General features: G+C 33.0%; 1 protein-coding gene across 1 annotated transcript; it reads left to right on the top strand.

Moving 5' to 3' along the window:
* The first annotated feature begins 11492 nt into the window (after positions 1 to 11492).
* Positions 11493 to 13951, top strand: LOC127103739 (uncharacterized mitochondrial protein AtMg00240-like). Its single transcript, XM_051040971.1, has 2 exons — positions 11493 to 11775; positions 13815 to 13951. The coding sequence occupies exons 1-2, from the start codon at positions 11493 to 11495 to the stop codon at positions 13949 to 13951; spliced, it is 420 nt and encodes a 139-aa protein (XP_050896928.1).
* The last annotated feature ends 5833 nt before the right edge of the window (positions 13952 to 19784 follow it).

Raw genomic sequence — 19784 nt, 5'->3', positions numbered from 1 at the left:
AGCCTAGATCTCACCAACGATCCAAACACATACTTAGGCGTTATCACCTTATTTAAGAGATAATAGATAGAGGAGATGTGAAAATATGTAAAGTACCCACACTTGACAATATTGCTGACCCACTGACAAAGCCTCTTGCGCAGCAGAAGCATGATGGCCATACTAGATCTACGGGCATTAGGGTTATGCCTGATAGGCTCTAGTGCTAGTGGGAGATTGTTGGTGTAAGCCCCAGAGGCCAATACTTTTGGTACTTGTATCGAATTATTTATTAATAATAAAAGGCTTTTTCTTTATTATGTTTGTTTAATAAAGTCCCTGGAATAGATAGTCCGTTTAATGTATCAAGTGTGACTTAATCATGAGAGCACATTAAACATAAGGACACTATTCTTAAAGTATCCGTAGTCAAACTTTATTGTGAAGTGGGATAACATTAAAGCATGGAGACTATTATGTTTATAGACTGATGATCATATCTCATGGATCATGGATAAGGAGTTATCAAGACTCAAACATAGGTATGAATATTAAGAGTAATATTTATACTGGATTGACCCGCTATGAGAATACTATATAGAATGTTATGCAAAGTGTCATAAGTTATTCTCATGGTGATAATGGTGTATACCACTCTTCGACCTGAAACCACTATGGACCCTAGATGTAGAGTCGAGTGTTTTATTGCTGATCCAACATTGTCCGTAACTGGATAACCATAAAGACAGTTGATGGGTACTCCACAAAGCATGCTAAGGGACATGAGTGACCTAGATGGAATTTGCCTATCCTGCGTTATAGGATAAATGTCTATGGGCCTAATATTGAACTGGACAAGGATGACACGGTCTATGCCTTGTATTCAATATATACATAAGGGCAAAAGGGTAATTATACACATAATTATTATCACAAAAGGATTTGTCAGATCACATTACATTTTTGTGACTTGGGTAGCAGTGATGTGTTGCTAGATACCGCTTACTGTTTATTATGTTAAATGCGTGATTTAATATAATTGCCAACGTCGCGAAAACCTACAGGGTCACACACAAAGGACGAATTGATGAGAGATAGAGTAACTAAGGAACACCGTAAGGTACAGTGCACTTAAATGGTAAGGTACAACACGCTTAAGTGATTTTGGGCATATTATAAGATATGGGCCAAAATACACTTAAGTGGGCTTTTTAGCTTGAAGCCCACACAAGTGGTTCTATAAATAGAACCCTTGGGTAGAAGCATTGTGACGCTTGCATTTTGTTTCTCTCTCTCTCTCACTCAAAGCCTTCATTCGTAGCAGCTAGCACTGAGATTGAAGGAATCCGTTCGTGTGGACTGAGTAGAGGCGTTGTCATCATTCAACGTTCGTGATCGCCGCAAGAGGTAACGATTCTATCACTGATCATGCCCATTCGTAAGTTCAACTATAGATCTATTTACCCTTTCAACCACTCCATTTTGTCGAGGAGTCCTTTGTGCTAAAAATTTATGAAAGACATCATTTTCTTCTTAAAAATATTCAAATGATGCATTTTGGAACTCTCCACCATGGTCACTTCTAATTGATGCAGTCATTAATGAATTTTCTTTTTGTACTTTCTTTGCATACTTCTTAAATGACTTGAAAACTTTGTTTTTCTGCACTAAAAATAGTGTCCAAGAAAATCTAAAAAAAATCATCGACAATAAGTAAGGCATATACATTACCTCCAAAGCTTCTTGTTCTTTATGGACCAAACAAGTCCATCTGCAACAATTGAAGTGGCATTGTAGTTGTTACCACTTTTTTTTGCTTGAAAGTTGATTTAGTTTGCTTTCCTTTTTGACATGCATCACATAATTTATCTTTGACAAATTTTATCTTTGGTAAACCAATGACAAGATCATGTTTGACTAATTTGTTTAAATGTTCCATATGAATATGGATTATTTTGTGCCAAAGCCATGATTCATTATTGCTTACCATAAGACACTTTATTTTCAAATATAAATTATCTAAAGAAATCATGAAAATATTATTAATTATTTTACCCGTAAGTTTTACCTCATGTGTGACTTCATCTTCAATTCAACATTCATCTTTGGTGAACTTCATTTTGAAGCCTTTGTCACAAAGTTGGCTTATGCTAAAAATATTTTGCTTTAGTCTTTCTACATGAAGTAAATCTTTAATAGTTATGAAAGGTGGTGATCCAACATTGCCTATGTCAAGAATTTTCACTTTATTGTTGTCCTTATAAGTGACATATCTCTTGTATTTTAAAACTATAGTTGAAAAAAAAAATATATCCCCAGTCATATGCTTTGAACAACCACTATCAAGATACCATAGATTTGTAGTGGTCTTCAAGCAAACCTAAAAAATAAATTAAGATTTGTTAGGTACCCGACTTACCTTGGGTCCTTGATAACTAGTCCCTTTCTTGATCTACACATAATGGCCACTATCAACACTAAAATTCCTTACATAGTCAGCATTGTGTGTATGACCTATTAAACTACATTAAAAGCATGTAGGAACAGAATTGCTTTTATATCTAGGAACATAAGATTTTTTTCGAACAAATCTTTTCTTAGGATGATGATGAACATTGTGTACCCTTTATTCACTTTCTCTTTATTATATTGGTCACTTGCCTTAACAAAGATGGTTTTACTAGTACTTGATTTATAAAAATTTGAATAACCAAGTCCACTTTTATCATTGGAATATCTTTGTCTACTAAGGACACTTTCCAATCCGATTTGTCCTTTTTTCATATATTTCAATAACTCTTTTTAATTGAATAATTTGAAAAGAAAGTGAATTACACTCATTGTATAATGTCAATCTTCTCTTCAAGAGAAGAAATTTGTTTCTTTTGAGTTGACAATGTTTTGTACCAAATTTTACATTCATTGAGTAATTCATATATTGCTTCTTGTGCATCATTATCATAAGAATGTTTTTCATTACTAACCTCATCTTCTTCATCATCGGAATGGTGTGATGCCATCAATGTAAGATTAGCGCTTACTTCTCTTTTCAAATTGGACGATGAATAATGTTGTGAATGGAATATTAGATAGACTTTTCTTTTCGGATATCATCGTCACTTTTGATTGTCATTCCCTGATAAAAAATCTAAGTACTTTAAGATTAAGTTCATTTTTAGAAAAAGTGTTACCAAGAGTGATCAAGTGATTGTTCAAGTGCACAAATCTTTTCTGCAAGTCAAGTATTGATTCACCGGGTTGCATATGTTCAACCCTGATCTTTTTACTTCAGAGGCTCCTTCATGAGTAACCAGTAATGTATCCTATATTTATTTTATCATTGTGCATTGAGAGACACAGAAAAATCCATCATTGCTTAGCGTCGCTAGAAGTAAGTTGATTTATTTCATGTTTTAGAGGACATTTTTCTTATCACCTTTATAAACTTTTGATTTTAGGTGTACCAACTCCATTGACAACACTTGTGGGAATGAACATACCACTTTCTACAATATCCCAAACTTCTTCTCCTTGTGCTTCGAGATGTGTCTTCATACGAATTTTCCAAAAATCAAAGTATTCATCACAGAATAATAGAGGCTTGTTATTTCTACCACCGTCTCTGAAAACTGGATTTGCAGAAGTCATTTCTGGATCTTTAGGAACATCTTACCTATAATCTACTCTGATGCCAAATGTAAGTTTTGAGTGCACAACCTAAGGGGGGTGAATTAGGTTTAAAGACGTTTTTAGAGATTTATGATACTTTTCTTGTTTTTTAACTTTTTTTGGAATTATGAATGAAGAATGAATGATAAACAGAAAAGTAAACAGTAGTAAAATAAAGTGACACAGAGAAATATACTAGTTCCCCTTTCCAATTAAGGGTACATCTAGTGTACTCACACTCTTGTGAGAGATTTCCACTATTGTTAAATCTTTATACAAGCCTACACCTGACATCTCTATACAATCATCTAACAACAATCAACAAGGAAACACCACCTTTTGATTTTACAACACTAGAGAAAGAACCCTACTTTCTCTTGAATCACACTTGTTACCACAACCTTGGTAAAGAAGCAACAATACAATTTAATTTTTTTTATTAAGTATGAGTGCAACAAAATTTAAATAATAATCTTATTCCTTTTCAATATAAAAATTCAAAATAAATAATTATTAAGTGCTCAAAAAACTTTTATTTGATATGAAATTTTTATGCAGAAAAGTTTCTAACAAATTTCAAAGTTACGTAGTAGAATTGTTATGAGAATTAGATTAAAAGAGTTGAATTTTAATGATGAAAAAATTCTGATAATTTTATAGTGCTCTTGACACCTCTAGAAATTATGACAACCTTTAAAAAAAATCACAATCAATTTCCATTGATTTCGAAAAGGTATGATAAAACTGTGCATGGAAAATGTATGAAAATTGTTCAGAATTTTTTCAACAAGTTACAGAGGTAAACACATTTTTTTATTTGCTTTCTTGATTAGGGGACAATATAATATGAAATTACATTTCTTTCCATAGTTGTAGCATGTTGGAATGGATGGTGTTTTTCTTCATCTTTTTCTTGCTCTTCTTCTTGCTTCTTCTCATTTTTAGGAATTTTTTAAAGTTCTTTACTATTAGAGACATGTCACTATCAGAATCGGATTCCTCAGCTTTAAGTGCTAGAATTTTGTTTTTCTTTTATCCTTCTTCATTTATGACAAGCCTTTTGAGTTCCATTTTGTGTTCTTGCAATTCTCCTAAGAGTGTGTATGTGTGTGTGTGTGTTCATAGTCACTCAATTCTTAGATTCACAAATCGCAATGTTTCCCTCTTTGGGTCACCATTCACTGTTTAAGCATCTAAGAACTTTTATGACTAATTCCTTAGTTGAGAATGTTTTCCCTAGAATTATCATATGACTAATGATATGTTTGAATTGTGTTTGCATTTTATTTATGCTCTCTTCAAAATTCATTCTAAAAAGTTTATACTCATGGGTTAATGCGCCAAATATTTCCCTCTTTACCTCAGTAGTTCTTTCATGGGTAATTTGGAGGATGTCTTGCATTTCTTTTGCAGTATCGCAATGAGAAACTCGGAAAAATTCATCAAGACTGAGGATAATGGTGATGACAGTTTTTGCTTTCAAACTGTGCTACACATTCTCTTTATCATATTTGGTCCAATCCTTTTTCAAGTTTTTTTAGTGCCACACCATTGACATCGTCTGTAGTAACAAATAAACCTTCTTTCACAACCTTCCATATACCATGATCCATCCATTCAATGAGAATTTTCATTTTCTCTTTCCACAAACTATGCCCTTAACCATTAAAGGATGAGAGATCGTTTAGTGAATAGATTGAATACATTTTTCCTCCTAGGGTGATTAGTCTCTCACATGAGCTAGGCTCTAATGCCACTTGTTGGACAAGTGACTTCAAGCACAAAAGGGAGATAGGGGAATTGAGGTATTTAAAATTCGCGATTACTTTAGTATTTTTATCAATTAGACTTGAAATTGTGTTAGTAATTTCTTGAGAGTAGAGTAAATCAAAGTGAAAATAAAGAAAGTAAATAAATAGAAGAAAAATAAAGAGGATAAGGGTTAGAGAGATTACAACAAATATTTATCCAGGTTCGACCGCTCATTGGCCTACTCTTGTCCCCAAGAGATCTTCTTGAGATTTTGACTATAAACTTTGAATTTTTATAAGTTATTCCCATAAACCTTAATACAATCCGATCTTTAGATTTTACAAGCTTATCCCTAACCAAATATAGATTTTACCCCAGACTAAGCTAACAAACTGTCTAGAGTTTTTCAGGCTTATCTCAATAGCCGAAATAGAACTTTTCCGAAAAAGTTCCAGAAACCAAAACAAATATTTTCTAACATGTTTATCTCATGAACCAAACTCAATTTCACAAGAGAATCACACTCTCGATAATAAAAACAATAGCACGATTACTTACAAATTATTCTTCAGAACTAAGTAATGTTTCACTCAAAAGCACCGAGGAAGTTTAAGTGAAAGAAAAATTACTTCTAGAGAGAAAAAGGGAAATTAGAGAGATAAATTCCAAATTAAATGTAAAGTTTCAGAAAGTGGTGTAAAATGAAGAGGAGGAGACCCTCCTTTATATAGGAGAAGAAAAATCCAAAAAAATAAATGATCCATGAGCGAACATGATGTGTCAGTCCATTGGCATCTTCCTCCAATCAATTGGAAGCCCTAAAAATAATTGAGTATGATTAGTTAAAAGGAAATAAAGGATACAAAGTCGTTATAAGTCATTAAGATGTTGTATTAATTGTTTGGATAAACATTTAGCCCTTCTCTAACCGACTGGCTTAATACCACAATCGATTTGCCGGTTCAAAAAAGATTTTCCAATCGATTGCCTTAAGTCCCTAATCGATTGGATAATTCAAAAAAATTAAAAGATAGTGGACAATTTCTTAATCAATTGGCACGGTATTGAAAATATTTTTAAGATAGAAAAAGGTTATAAAAAGAATTTTAAGTGTGTGCCTGGTGAAAATTTTCAAATTTTTTAACGTTGGTTCAGGTGTAACCGATTACACCATATTTGGTAACCGATTACCACTGAACAAATGATAGAAATAAATGCATTTTTTCCAAGAAAACATTGCCTGAATTATGTTCTTGAATCATGGCATCCATTCATGAATTATGACCATTTATAAAGGTGTCTAAGAGTGATATATACCATATATTTTCAGAATTTGAATTCACCTCCTTCACACTAATATTTCAAACAACTTTTCTCTTCATCTTTTCAAATTTTCTCAAGTGTTCTTAATTAAATTTTCTGGTGAAACTTTCTACATAGAACTTTTAATATACATTCATATAGTTTCATCCATACCATTCTTAGAGCACTTGTATGTCGTAAAGAGAATTGATTTCTTAAAAGGAAAAGATCAATTAATAGATTGATATATTGTTCCATCTTTCAAAAACTTATCCAGGATTGTTGGAAACAAGAAAGTCATTAAGAGAGGATTGTCCTCTTAGTGGACTTAGTGAAAAATCCAAGAGGATTATTCTTGGTGTTCTTGTTAGCGTTTGTATAGAAAGACTAGGATGTCTTGTCCATAAGATCTAACAATGATAAAATCTCTTACATGTGGTAAGGGGACTGGATTACTCTCAGATTGTGAGGGGAACTAGTATACGTCTCAATGTTTTTTACTTTTCGCATTTTACTATTTCATGGCATAACCAAACCAGAAAGAAAGAACAAGTTTTCATAAAACCGGAAAAAGTTTTTAAAGAACCTAATTCATCCCCCCCCCTCTTAGGTGCATTCTCAAGTTACATTTGGCATCAGAGCGGGTTGTTGGTAACTTGCTTCATAGATCCAGAACATGGTTTCCGCAAATAATCTGGTTTTCAAAGATGGCGATAGTAGTAGCAAGCCTCCTCTATTATCTGGTGAATATTTTGACTTTTGGAAAATCCGCATGAAGGCACATCTAGAGGCACAAGGAGAAGGCATATGGGAAACCGTCGAAAATGGTCCACATATTCAAATTAGTATGGTTAATGATGTTGGCACTCCTAAGGTTAAAGGATCCTATGATGAAGATGACAATAAAAAGATCCTAAATGAAAATAAAGCTATCAATATTCTTCAAAGTGCATTAAGTACGTATGAGTTTTTTTCGTATCTCTCAATGTAAATCGGCAAAAGAAATTTGGGACACTTTGGTGGAGATTCATGAAGGAACTACTAAAGTGAAAAAATCCAGATTGAACACATTAAGTAAAGAATACAAAATGTTCAGAATGCAGCCAGGAGAATCCATTGTTGCATTGTAGAAGAGATTCATCCATTTAACGAATCATTTAAAATACTCGGAAAACCCTTCACAAATGATGATCTCAACCTTAAAATACTTAGATCATTAAAAAGGGAATGGCAACCGAAAGTAACAGCCATATCCGAGAAGAAGAGTCTCTTGACCATGACATCTGCATCATTTTTCGGAAAGCTTCAAAAACATGAATTGGAACTTGGAAGACTTGAACAACATGAAAATCAAGAGAAAAAGTCCAAAGGTATCGCTCTAAAATTCGACTCAAAAGAAGAACGAATAAATGATGATCCTGAAGAAGATGAGAATTTTATGCTTCTTGTTAAAAGACTCGGTAAGTTCTTTGGTAAAATTGATAAATCGTTTAACTATGCAAATAGAAAGAAATCCTTCAGGAAAAAGGAGGCTTCCATTTCTACACAAGATGTTACATGTTATGAATGTGGTAAGCAAGGTCATATAAAACCGGATTGTCCGAAACTTTCCAAGAAAGGTGACTTCAAAAGCAAGAAGGAAACCAAGAATACAAAGGCTTATGTTGCATGAGACGATAATGAGATAAGTTCTTCATCAAATTAAAATATCGACGAATGTGAAAATATAGCATTGATGGATTCACACCACTCCGATGATGAAGAAGAGGGTAGTAATGAATTTTCCATTTATGATAATGATGCACAAGGTGATATCATTGAAATCCTTAATGAATGCAAAATCTTGTACAAAATCATTTCAAGTCAAAAGAAACAAATTACATCTCTTGAAGAAAAAATTGACACTATGGAGAAAGAGTTTGAAATGGAAAAACAAAATGTCATAAGTGAACAAAAACAGAACTTTGTATGTAAAAATTGCGAGTCACTTTCATTTGAAATTGTCCAACTAAAAAGAGTTTTAGAAAGATATGAGAAATGACAAGTTGGATTGTAAGGTGTTCTTAGCCATCAAAGATATTCAAATGACAAAAGTGGTCTTGGTTATTCAAAACTTTGTAAACCAAGTTCTAACCAAACCATTTTTGTTAAGGCTAGTGAACAATCTACCAAAGAGAAAGTGACCAAAGCAAAGGTTGTTCATCATTATCCTAAAAGGAAAAAGTTTGCTAAAAATAAATCCTATTTACCTAGATATAAAATAAATTTTGTTCCAACTTATTTTTATTGTGGTATAAGTGGCCATACACCTAATGCTTGCTATGTTAGAAACTTTAGTGTTGCAGGTGGGAATTACGTGTGGGTAAAGAAATATACTAATTACGAAGGACCCAAAGAAATTTGGATATCTAACAAAACTTAATTTGTTTTGTAGGTATGCTTGAAAGCCACATCAAATCTATGGTATCTAGATAGTGGTTGTTCCAAGCATATGACGGGAGACCCGAACAAATTTTTAAATCTAGTGCTTAAGGCCAAGGTTTATGTTACTTATGGAGATAACAACAAAGGAAAGATTCTTGGCATAGGCAAAGTTGGAGCACCACATTTCAAAACCATTGAATATGTTCTTTATGTTGAAGGACTAAAGCACAATCTTTTAAGCATTATCCAACTTTGTGACAAATGCTTCAAGATCAAGTTCATAAAAGATGAATGCTTTATTGAAGATAAAGTCACCAATGAGGTAAAACTCAAAACTAAAAGAATCAATAATATATTTATGATTTCCCTTGATGATTTGTCTTTGAAGGTAAAATGTCCTATGGTGAACAAGAAAGATGCATGGTTATGGCATAAGACAATTGCTCACATTCATATGGAACACTTGAATAAACTAGTCAAGCATGATCTTGTCATTGGATTTCCTAAGATGAAGTTTGTCAAAGATAGATTATGTGATGTATGTCAAAAGGGAAATCAAATCAAATCAACTTTCAAAACTAAGAATGTGGTGTCCACTTCAAGGCCACTACAATTGTTGCATATGGACTTATTTGTCCATCAAGAACAAGAAGCTTCAGAGGTAATGTATACGCTTTAGTTATTGTTAATGATTTTTCTAGATATACTTGGGAATTATTTTTAGTGAAGAAAAGTGATGCATTCAAGGCATTCAAGAAGTATGCAAGGCAAATCCAAAATGAGAAATCACTAAAAATTGTCTCCATAAGAAGCGACCATGGAGGAGAATTCCAAAACGCCTCTTTCGAAGAATTTTGCGAAGAACATGGAGTCTTTCACAATTTCTCGGCACCAAGGAATCCTTAACAAAATGGAGTGATGGAGAGAAATAATAGGTCACTCATGGAACTTGCAAGAACAATTCTTAGTGACTTGAATCTTCCAAAATATTTTTGGGCGGATGCGGTAAGCACGACATGCTATGTAAGTAATAGAGTTATTATAAGACATATTTTGAAAAAGACTCCTTATGAAATTTTCAAAGAAAGGAAACCAAACATTTCTTATTTTCACATTTTTGGATGCAAATGCTTTGTGTTAAACAATGATAAAGACAAACTCGGTAAGTTTGATGAAAAGTACAATGAAGGTATTTTTCTTGGCTATTCTCTCTCTAGTAAAGCATATAGAATTTATAATAAACGGACTTTAAATATTGAAGAATCTATGCATGTTTCTTTAGATGAAACTAACTCCTCCAAGGAGGATGTTGTTTTGTGTGATGATGATGATATAGTCGATGTTCCTCAAGAAGATACTTCCAAAGTCAACAATGATAATCAAACAAAACATCATGAAGAACCAATTCAACAAGAGTCAAATGATAATGATCTACCTAAAAAATGGAGAACTCATAGAGATAATCCAATTGATAAAGTCATTGGTGATATTAGTCAAGGTATTGCAACAAGATTAAATCTAAAAGATGCATGCTTGAATATGGCGCTTGTTTCACAAATTAAACCTTCCAAAGTTGATGAAGTCTTAGGGGACGGCCAATAGTAGTTGCAATGTAAGAAGAGTTAAACCAATTCAAAAGGAATCAAGTTTGGGAACTTGTCCCTAGGCCAAGTGGTAAAGACATAATAGGTACCATATGGGTGTTTGGGAAAAAGCTTGATGAGAATGGTATAATTGTTCGAAACAAAGCAAGTTTAGTGGCCCAAGGATACAATTAAGAGGAAGGAATTGATTTTGAAGAAATGTTCGCTCCGGTTGCAAGGTTAAAAGCTATATGTTTATTACTTGCTTATGCTTGTTAGTTAAATTTTGAGTTATTCCAAATGGATGTCAAGAGCGCCTTCTTAAATGGCTACATCAATGAAGAAGTCTATGTCAAACAACCCCCGGGATTTGAAGACTTCGAGAATCCTTTACATGTCTTCAAGTTGAAGATAGCTCTTCATGGCTTAAAATAAGCACCAATGGCGTGGTATGATCGACTTAGCAACTTTATTTATGAAAGAGGATTTGAAAAAGGTAAATTTGACAAGACCTTGTTTGTTAAGAAAATAAAAGGCAACACTTTATTGATTCAAGTCTATGTTGACGACATCATATTCGGCTCAACAAACAAAGAAATGTGTGAAGAATTGTCATTGATGATGCAAGGAGAATTCGAGATGTCCATGATGGGTAAAATGAACTATTTTCTTGGAATCCAAATTAAGCAACTAAAGGATGGCATCTTCATCAACCAATCAAAGTACTGCAAAGAGTTGTTGAAAAGATTCGACGTGGATAGTTGCAAGGCAATATCTACTCCAATGGGATTCAAAACTTATGTTGATCAAGATGAATCAGATGTTTCGATTGATATCACAAAGTATCGAGGTATGACTGGTTCCTTACTATATTTGACGATAAACCGTCCTGATATAATGTTTAGTGTGTGTCTTTATGCGCGGTTTCAAGCCAATCCAAAGGAATCGCATCACACCGTTGTTAAAAGGATCATGAAGTATCTCAAAGGAACAACAAATGTCGGCCTATGGTATCCAAAATGTAGTATATGTGATTTAGTTGGATATTCTGACTCGAATAATGCAGGTTAAAAAACAGATATAAAAAGTACAAGTGGAACATGTCACATCCTAGGAAATGCATTAGTTTCTTGGGCGTGCAAGAAACAAGCATGTGTTTCTCTTAGCATGGCAAAAGCAGAATACACAATAACATGAAGTTGTTGTGCTCAGATTCTATGACTAAAGCAATAACTTATTGATTTCAGACTAAATCTTGGATGCATACCACTTCGATGCGACAACACAAGTGCAATAAATATAACAAAGAATCCATTCAGGCATTCTCGTACTAAAGACATAGACATCCAACATCACTTATTACGTGATCATGTGCTCAAAGGCAATGATGAAGTCTCATTCATGGATACGCATAATCAGCTTGCTGACATATTCACAAAACCTCCCCCGAAGGAATCATTTTACAAAATTCGGAGGGAACTTGGTGTTTTAGATGATTGTGACATTTGATTCTTCAAAATTAATCAGTGCAAACACAAAGGCTGATCCTAGTGAACATTTTTTTATTGAGGTAATCGGTTACCCCTTATTCAATTATCGATTACATGTCTGCTTGCGTGACTCATTGCAGCATTTGTGCATAGTGTAGCCGATTACACCTCTCAGGATAATCGATTACACCTGAACATTTTCCAGATTTTTTCTTTTTATTAAATGTTTTTTATTTGTCTATTTTTTAAATAAGTGCTTATTTATTAAGTTATCACTTTCCAATACTTTTTCTGAATCCTTTCACTCTTCATCAAAACCCATAAGTTAGTGAGGAAGAGGAAAGTGGTGAAGATGAAGGAGATGATGTAGAGAATGTGGAAATGTCGGAAAGTGATCAAAGTGATTAAAATTATTAATGTGTTTGTTTCTTGTTTTTTGTTATGCCGAGTTTTCTTGTTTTTAAGTTTATGTTTTAATCATTATGTATGAACAAGTTATTTTGTATTAAGTTATGTGCTTTTGGTTGTTTTGTTATTTGTTTATATGTTCATATTATATGCTATATTATCATACAACATATGGTTATTCAATGTTTAGTCTTTCCCATCCTTTTTGCTAATGACAAAGAGGGAAAATATATATTTGATTGTTGTATGTTTCTCTAATAATGCAGCTAGCAATTACTTTAAAAATATTCTCAATCATAGATCAAGGGGGAGCTTCGATGAAGGGTGAGTTTTAATTGTTAGAGAAAGCAAGATTGGATAAAACATTCAATAAAGAGTTGTCATCATCAAAAATGGGGAGAATATGAAGACAAGCTTCTCAAAGTGTTTTGATGAAGACATGCTCTACAAGCAAACGTGCATCGCAAATATAATGGTTCAAGACTTAAGCACAAATCTAGCTTCACTTATAAAACAACTTCAAGTCTTGAAGATTTCTTGAATTGATCAAGTTATTAAGGTATAAAGTTCTCAACCTCTCTATGTTCATTCAAGTGCTCAAGAGTTTCATTCACACATGTCATGTTTCATTTAGACCTCTTAAATATATTCATTTGTTCTTATAATTCATTTTCAACTGCATTTGGTCATTCTGCCTTTATGGTAATCGATTACATGGTGAAAATTTTCAATTTTTTTAACGTTGGTTCAGGTGTAACCGATTACACCATATTGGGTAACCGATTACCATTGAACTAGTGGTAGAAATAAATGCATTTTTTCATGAAAATATTTTCTGAATTGTGTTCTTGAACCATGACATCCATTCATGAATTATGATCATTTCGAAAGGTGTCTAAGGGTTATATATACCACATATTTTCAGAATTTGAATTCACCTCCTTCACACTAATATTTCAAACAATTTTTCTCTTCATCTTTTCAAATTTTCTCAAGTGTTCTTGATTAAATTTTTTGGTGAAACTTTCAATACATAATTTTCAATATACATTCATATAGTTTCATCCATACCATTCTTAGATCACTTGTATGTCATAAAGATAATTGATTTCTTAAAGGGATAAGATCAATCAATAGATTGATATATTGTTCCTTCTTTCAAAAAATTGTTAAAACTCCTATTGTTCTTGTTATCCTTGTTGTCCAGGACTGTTGGAAACAAGAAAGTCATTAAAAGAGGATTGTTCTCTTAATGAACTTAGTGATAAATCCAAGAGGATTGTTCTTGGTGTTCTTGTTAAAGTCTGTATAGAAAGACTAGGTTGTCTTGTCCATAAGATCTAACAATAATAAAATCCCTTATATGCGGTAAGTAGACTAAAGTTTATCAGATTATGAGGGTAACTAATATACATCTCGCTGTTCTTTACTTTCCACACTTTACCTTTTCATTGCATAACCAAACCAGAAAAGAAAGAAAAAGTTTTCATTGAACCGAAAAAAGTTTTCAAAGAACCTAATTCACCCCCCTCTTAGGCGCATACTCAACTTAGAGAACTTACCGAGATTGTTATTGTCATTGTTGAGGATAAAACACTTACATCCAAAAAAATGAAAGTGAGCAAGACTTTCTTCCCTTGAAGAGTTCATATGGAGTCTTTTTCAAAATTTTCCTTATGATAACTCGGTTACTTACATAACATAACGTGCTTACCGCGTCTGCCCAAAAATACTTTGGTAGATTGAAGTCACTAGCATGGTTCTTGCAAGTTCAACTATAGATATATTTTTCCTTTCAACCACTCCATTTTGTCAAGGAGTCCTTTCTCCTAAAAATTTATGAAAGACATCATTTTCTTCACAAAAATCTTAAAATGGTGCATTTTGGAACTCTCTACCATGGTCACTTCTGATTGTTGAAGTCGTTAATGAATTTTCATTTTGTACTTTCTTTGCATACTTCTTAAATGACTTGAAAACTTTGTTTTTCTGCACTAAAAATAGTGTCTAAGAAAATCTAAAAAAAATCATCGACAATAAGTAAGGCATATACATTACCTCCAAAGCTTCTTATTCTTGATGGATCAAACAATTCCATGTGCAACAATTGAAGTGGCCTTGTAGTCGTTACCATACTTTTTAGCTTGAAAGTTGATTTAGTTTGCTTTCCTTTTTGATATGCATCACATGATTTATCTTTGGTAAACCAATGATAAGATCATGTTTGACTAATTTGTTTAAATGTTCCATATGAATATGGGCTATTTTGTGCCAAAGCCATGAGTCATTATTGCTTACCATAATACACTTTATTTTCAAATATAAATTATCTAAATAAATCATGAAAATGTTATTATTTCTTTTACCCGTAAGTTTTACCTCATGTGTGACCTCATCTTCAATTAAGCATTCACCTTTGGTGAACTTGATTTTGAAGCCTTTGTCACAAAGTTAACTTATGCCTAGAAGATTTTGCTTTAGTCTTTCTACATAAAGTGCATCTTTAATAGGTATAAAAGGTGGTGATCCAACATTGCCTATGTCAAGAATTTTTACTTTATTGTTGTCCCTATAAGTGACATATCCCTTGGATTTTAAAACTAGAATTGAAAAAAAATTATATCACCACTCATATGCTTTGAACAACCACTATCAAGATACGATAGATTTGTAGTGGTCTTCAAGCAAACCTAAAAAATAAATTAAGATTTGTTAGGTACCTGACGTGCCTTGGGTCCTTGATATTTAGTTCCTTTCTTGATCTACACATAATGTCCATTATCAACACTAAAATTCCTTACATAGCAGGCATTGTGTGTATGACCTATTAAACTACATTAAAAACATGTAAGAACAAAATTGTTTTTATATCTAGGAACATAAGATTTTTTTCGAACAAATCTTTTCTTAGGATGATGATGAATATTTGTACCCTTTATTCACTTTCTCTTTATTATATTGGTCACTTACCTTAACAAAGATGGTTTTACTAGTACTTGGCTTGTAAAATTTTGAATAACCAAGTCCACTTTTATCATTGGAATATCTTTGTCTACTAAGGACACTTTCCAATCTGATTTGTCTTTTTTTCATATATTTTAATAACTCTTTTTAATTGAAAAATTTGAAAATAAAGTGAATTACACTCATTGCATAATGTCAATCTTCTCTTCAAGAGAAGAAATTCATTTCTTTTGAGTTGACAATGTTTTGTACCAAATTTTACATTCATTGAGTAATTCACATATTGCTTCTTGTGCATCATTATCATAAGAATGTTTTTCATTACTAACCTCATCTTCTTCATCATCAGAATGGTGTGATGCCATCAATGCAAGATTAGCACTTTCTTCGCTTTCCAAATTGGATGATGAATAATGTTGTGAATTGAATATTAGGTAGACTCTTCTTTTCAGATATCGTCACTTTCGATTGTCATTCCCTGGTCAAAAATCTAAGTACTTTAAGATTAAGCTCATTGTTAGGAAAAGTCTTACCAAAAGCGATCAAGTAATTGTTCAAGTGCACAAATCTTTTCTGCAAGTCAAGTATTGATTCATCAGGTTACATGTGTTCAACCCTGATTTTTTTTACTTCAGCAGCTCCTTCATGAGTAACCACTAATGTATCCTATATTTCTTTTGTCGCTGTGGATTGAGAGACACAGAAAAATCCATCCATGCTTAGCGTCGCTTGAAGTAAGTTGATTGATTTCTTGTTGTAGAAGACCTTTTTCTTATCACCTTTGTCCCATGAACTTTTGATTTTAGGTGTACCAACTCCATTGACAACATTTATGGGAATGAACATACCATTTTCTACAATATCCCAAACTTCTTATCCTTGTGCGTCGAGACGTGCCTTCATATGAATTTTCAAAAAATAAAATTATTCATCATAGAACAATAAAGGCTTGTTGTTTCTACCACCGTCTCTAAAAACTGGATTTGCAGAAGTCATTTCTGGCTCTTTAGGAACATCGTACCTATAATCTACTTTGATGCCAAATGTAAGTTTTGAGTGCACAACCTAAGGGGGGTGAATTAGGTTTAAAGACATTTTTAGAGATTTATGATACTTTTCTTGTTTTTTTTTGTTAAAATTATGAACGAAGAATGAATGATAAACAGAAAAGTAAAGTGTAGTAAAATAAAGTGACACAGAGAATTATACTAGTTCCCCTTTCCAATTAAGGGTACATCTAGTATACTCACACTCTTGTGAGAGATTTCCATTATTGTTAGATCTTTATACAATCCTACACCTGACTTCTCTATACAATCATCTAACAACAATCAACAAGGAAACACCACCTTTTAATTTTACAACACTAGAGAAAGAACCCTACTTTGTCTTGGATCACACTTGTTATCACAATCTTGGTAAAGAAGCAACAATACAATTTTACAGTTTTTTATTAAGTATGAGTGCGACAAAGTTTCAATAATATTTTTATTCCTTTTCAATATAAAAATTCAAAATAATCATTATGTGCTCAAGAAACTTTTATTTGATATGAAAGTTTTACGCAAAAAAGTTTCTAACAAATTCTAAAATTATGTAGTAGAATTGTTATGAGAATTAGATTAAAAGAGTTGAATTTGAATGATGAAAAAATTATGATTTTATAGTGTTCTTGACACCTCTAGAAATTATGACAACCTTTAAAAAAAATTACAATCAATTTCCATTGATTTCGAAAAGGTATGACATTCCCTTTCTTTCCATAGTTGTAGCATGTTGGAATGGATGATGTTTTTTATTCACCTTTTTCTTGTTCTTCTTATTTTTAGGAATTTTTTGAATTTCTTTACTATTATAGACATATGTAAGACCCCAATTTTGACCCTAAGACCCCTCATGCTATTTCATCATATGCATTGACAATTGGACCACACCTTGGTATCCTTCTTACCCCTTCATTCATTGGGTTTGCAGTGGGAGAGATCACCAAGCAGATTTGATTGTATCATACTTAATTTTTCTTTGTCTACTAACCAAAATACCAAAAATATGTCAATGTATAGTTTGTTGCTTTTGTAGGTAGTATGTATGCTCACCTATGCTATATCAAACTCATATCTAGGGTTTAAGACCCCTAATGCAAGGAGAACAATCAAGAAATGGTTCACTTTGATTCTAGGCATCATATATGGATCCCCATGATATTAACATGTTATTTTGATCAAGAAATCATCAAGAGTTTGGAGTTTGTTTACCTTGGAAACCCTAATTCATCTAGGTATCTTGTTTGACTTCTTCAACAAGTTCCTTCAACAAATTTATCAAATATTTCAAGGGATACTTCACATTACATCATCTTATGCATATATTATCCTCCATGAGTCCCAAAAGTCAAGATAATGTCAAGCTATCAAGATGGTTCATGGTGGTTGATTAGAGAAAGTCAATTGGTCAAAACTAGGTTTCCCTAGATTCTATCTCCTACAACTTTTGTCATATGAAAATGATTCCAAGCGAAAAGTTACTCAAAATTACATTCCAAATAACTTTCATGTTGAGGTCAAGAGCTAGTTTTGCTTGGAAGTTATTTTTTATGATGAAAGATTATATGTCATTTCGTTTGAACCCTAGTTTGGAGGTCAACTTCCCAAGACCATAACTTGCTCAATTCTTAAGAGATTAAATCCATTCAAATTGAATGATCAAATTCAAGATGTCTAATTAGACTTTGATTTTTGGAGGAATTTTAAATTCAACTTGCAAATGCATGTGCCAAGAGGAAACATTATAGGTCATTTTGGGCCAATACCATTGAACAAGTGATATTCTATAACTTCTAAAATGAATAACTCTTTCATGCCAAATACAAACAAGGTCAAATTTATGACCAAATTGAATAGGTTTTAAATATCTACAACTTTGATGAAGAAACTTTTCTGATTTGAAGTCCATAGAAAAAGTTATTCAAGGTGGAAGAAGTGAACATTTGACTTGGGACTTAGAAAATGTTCAAGTATGTTTGATTTCCCAAACTTCCACCTTAAAATTCATCATGATCCAAGCTTCAAATGGAAAAGTTTTAAACATGAAAGTTGTTCCCCATGATCTCACCTTTCCAAAAAGTTTAAGATAACCTCATTTTGCCAAAGTATGATGGATTTCCGCATGGGTGTAAGTTAAAAGACCATTTGGATAATTTCAACTTCCACTTTTCATACACAATTGCATGGCCTTCCAACATGAATTCAGCATGATGCACACTCAATTATGGATCATATCACATCATTTCATGGGCCTAGCACACGCCCATGCAACCATGCAAAGAGAATTTTCAAATTTTTCCAAAATTGGAAGTGTATAGAAATCAATCTCATGGCCTGTAAATAAGACCCTCATTGCTCAGAATTAAGGACCTCATGCCCAAGCTTTGAACCTACAACCTCAAACCCCCACCATTGAAGGATAAACTTGAGGATTTTCTTTGAAAATCGAGTTTCAATTCTCCATCTATTTTGAGATTGAAACTCCAAGAGTCCATCCCTTTCTTTGATCCATTTCACTTCCATCAAGCATCTGAAGCAAGGCCAAGCATAATTGAAAGCAAGATCGTGCCAATCTGAAGCTCCATTGAAGGTGATTTTTCAGAATTTTCATCTCTTCGATTCTCCCTCAATTATTCACCATTCTTGTTGATTTTTGGTTGTCTGAAGTCCTATCAATGTAGGCAAGAAGATTAAGTTGCTTTGAGGTCAAATCAAAGCAACTCAGTTCATGATCCTCAAAATTCAAATCCTTGTATGTTTTTATATACTTGGAATTGGACAACGTTGAGGCCAGATTCGTGCTCCTGAGCATTTTTCCTTCAAATTAGTGTATTCACTTTTCATTTTCCTTTGAGTTGAGCTTGGACCAGTCTGGTGGTCCTCGCCGGAGAAGATGATCGGAGCTAGGGCTCCGGTGGTGTGTTGGCAAGGTTCCAACCATCTGATCTGGTCCATAGCGTCTAATCTCATCCATCCAAATTGATTACCACGCGTGTGGGACAATTGACTAAAGCATTGGTAGAACACGCGTTTCTAACCATCTGATCTGCGACCTCAATTAATGAGGGAGATCAGATGGCTCTTCTTTTTTTTGATTTTCTGATTATTTCATTTAATCCCTTATTATTAATTAGTTCATATTAATTTCATTTTTAATCCAAAAAATATGA

Source organism: Lathyrus oleraceus, chromosome 7, assembly GCF_024323335.1.
Source record: "Lathyrus oleraceus cultivar Zhongwan6 chromosome 7, CAAS_Psat_ZW6_1.0, whole genome shotgun sequence".
Classification (NCBI taxonomy): Eukaryota; Viridiplantae; Streptophyta; class Magnoliopsida; order Fabales; family Fabaceae; genus Lathyrus; species Lathyrus oleraceus.
This window is presented reverse-complemented; position numbering and strand designations above follow the sequence as displayed.

What these genes read in the sequence shown, in the direction of transcription:
- LOC127103739 (XM_051040971.1), top strand. Translation starts at nt 11,493, where the DNA reads ATGGGATTCAAAACTTATGTTGATCAAGATGAATCAGATGTTTCGATT. An exon ending in TTCTGACTCGAATAATGCAG is followed by an intron (nt 11,776 to 13,814) that starts GTTAAAAAACAG and finishes CTTGTTGTCCAG; the next exon opens with GACTGTTGGAAACAAGAAAG.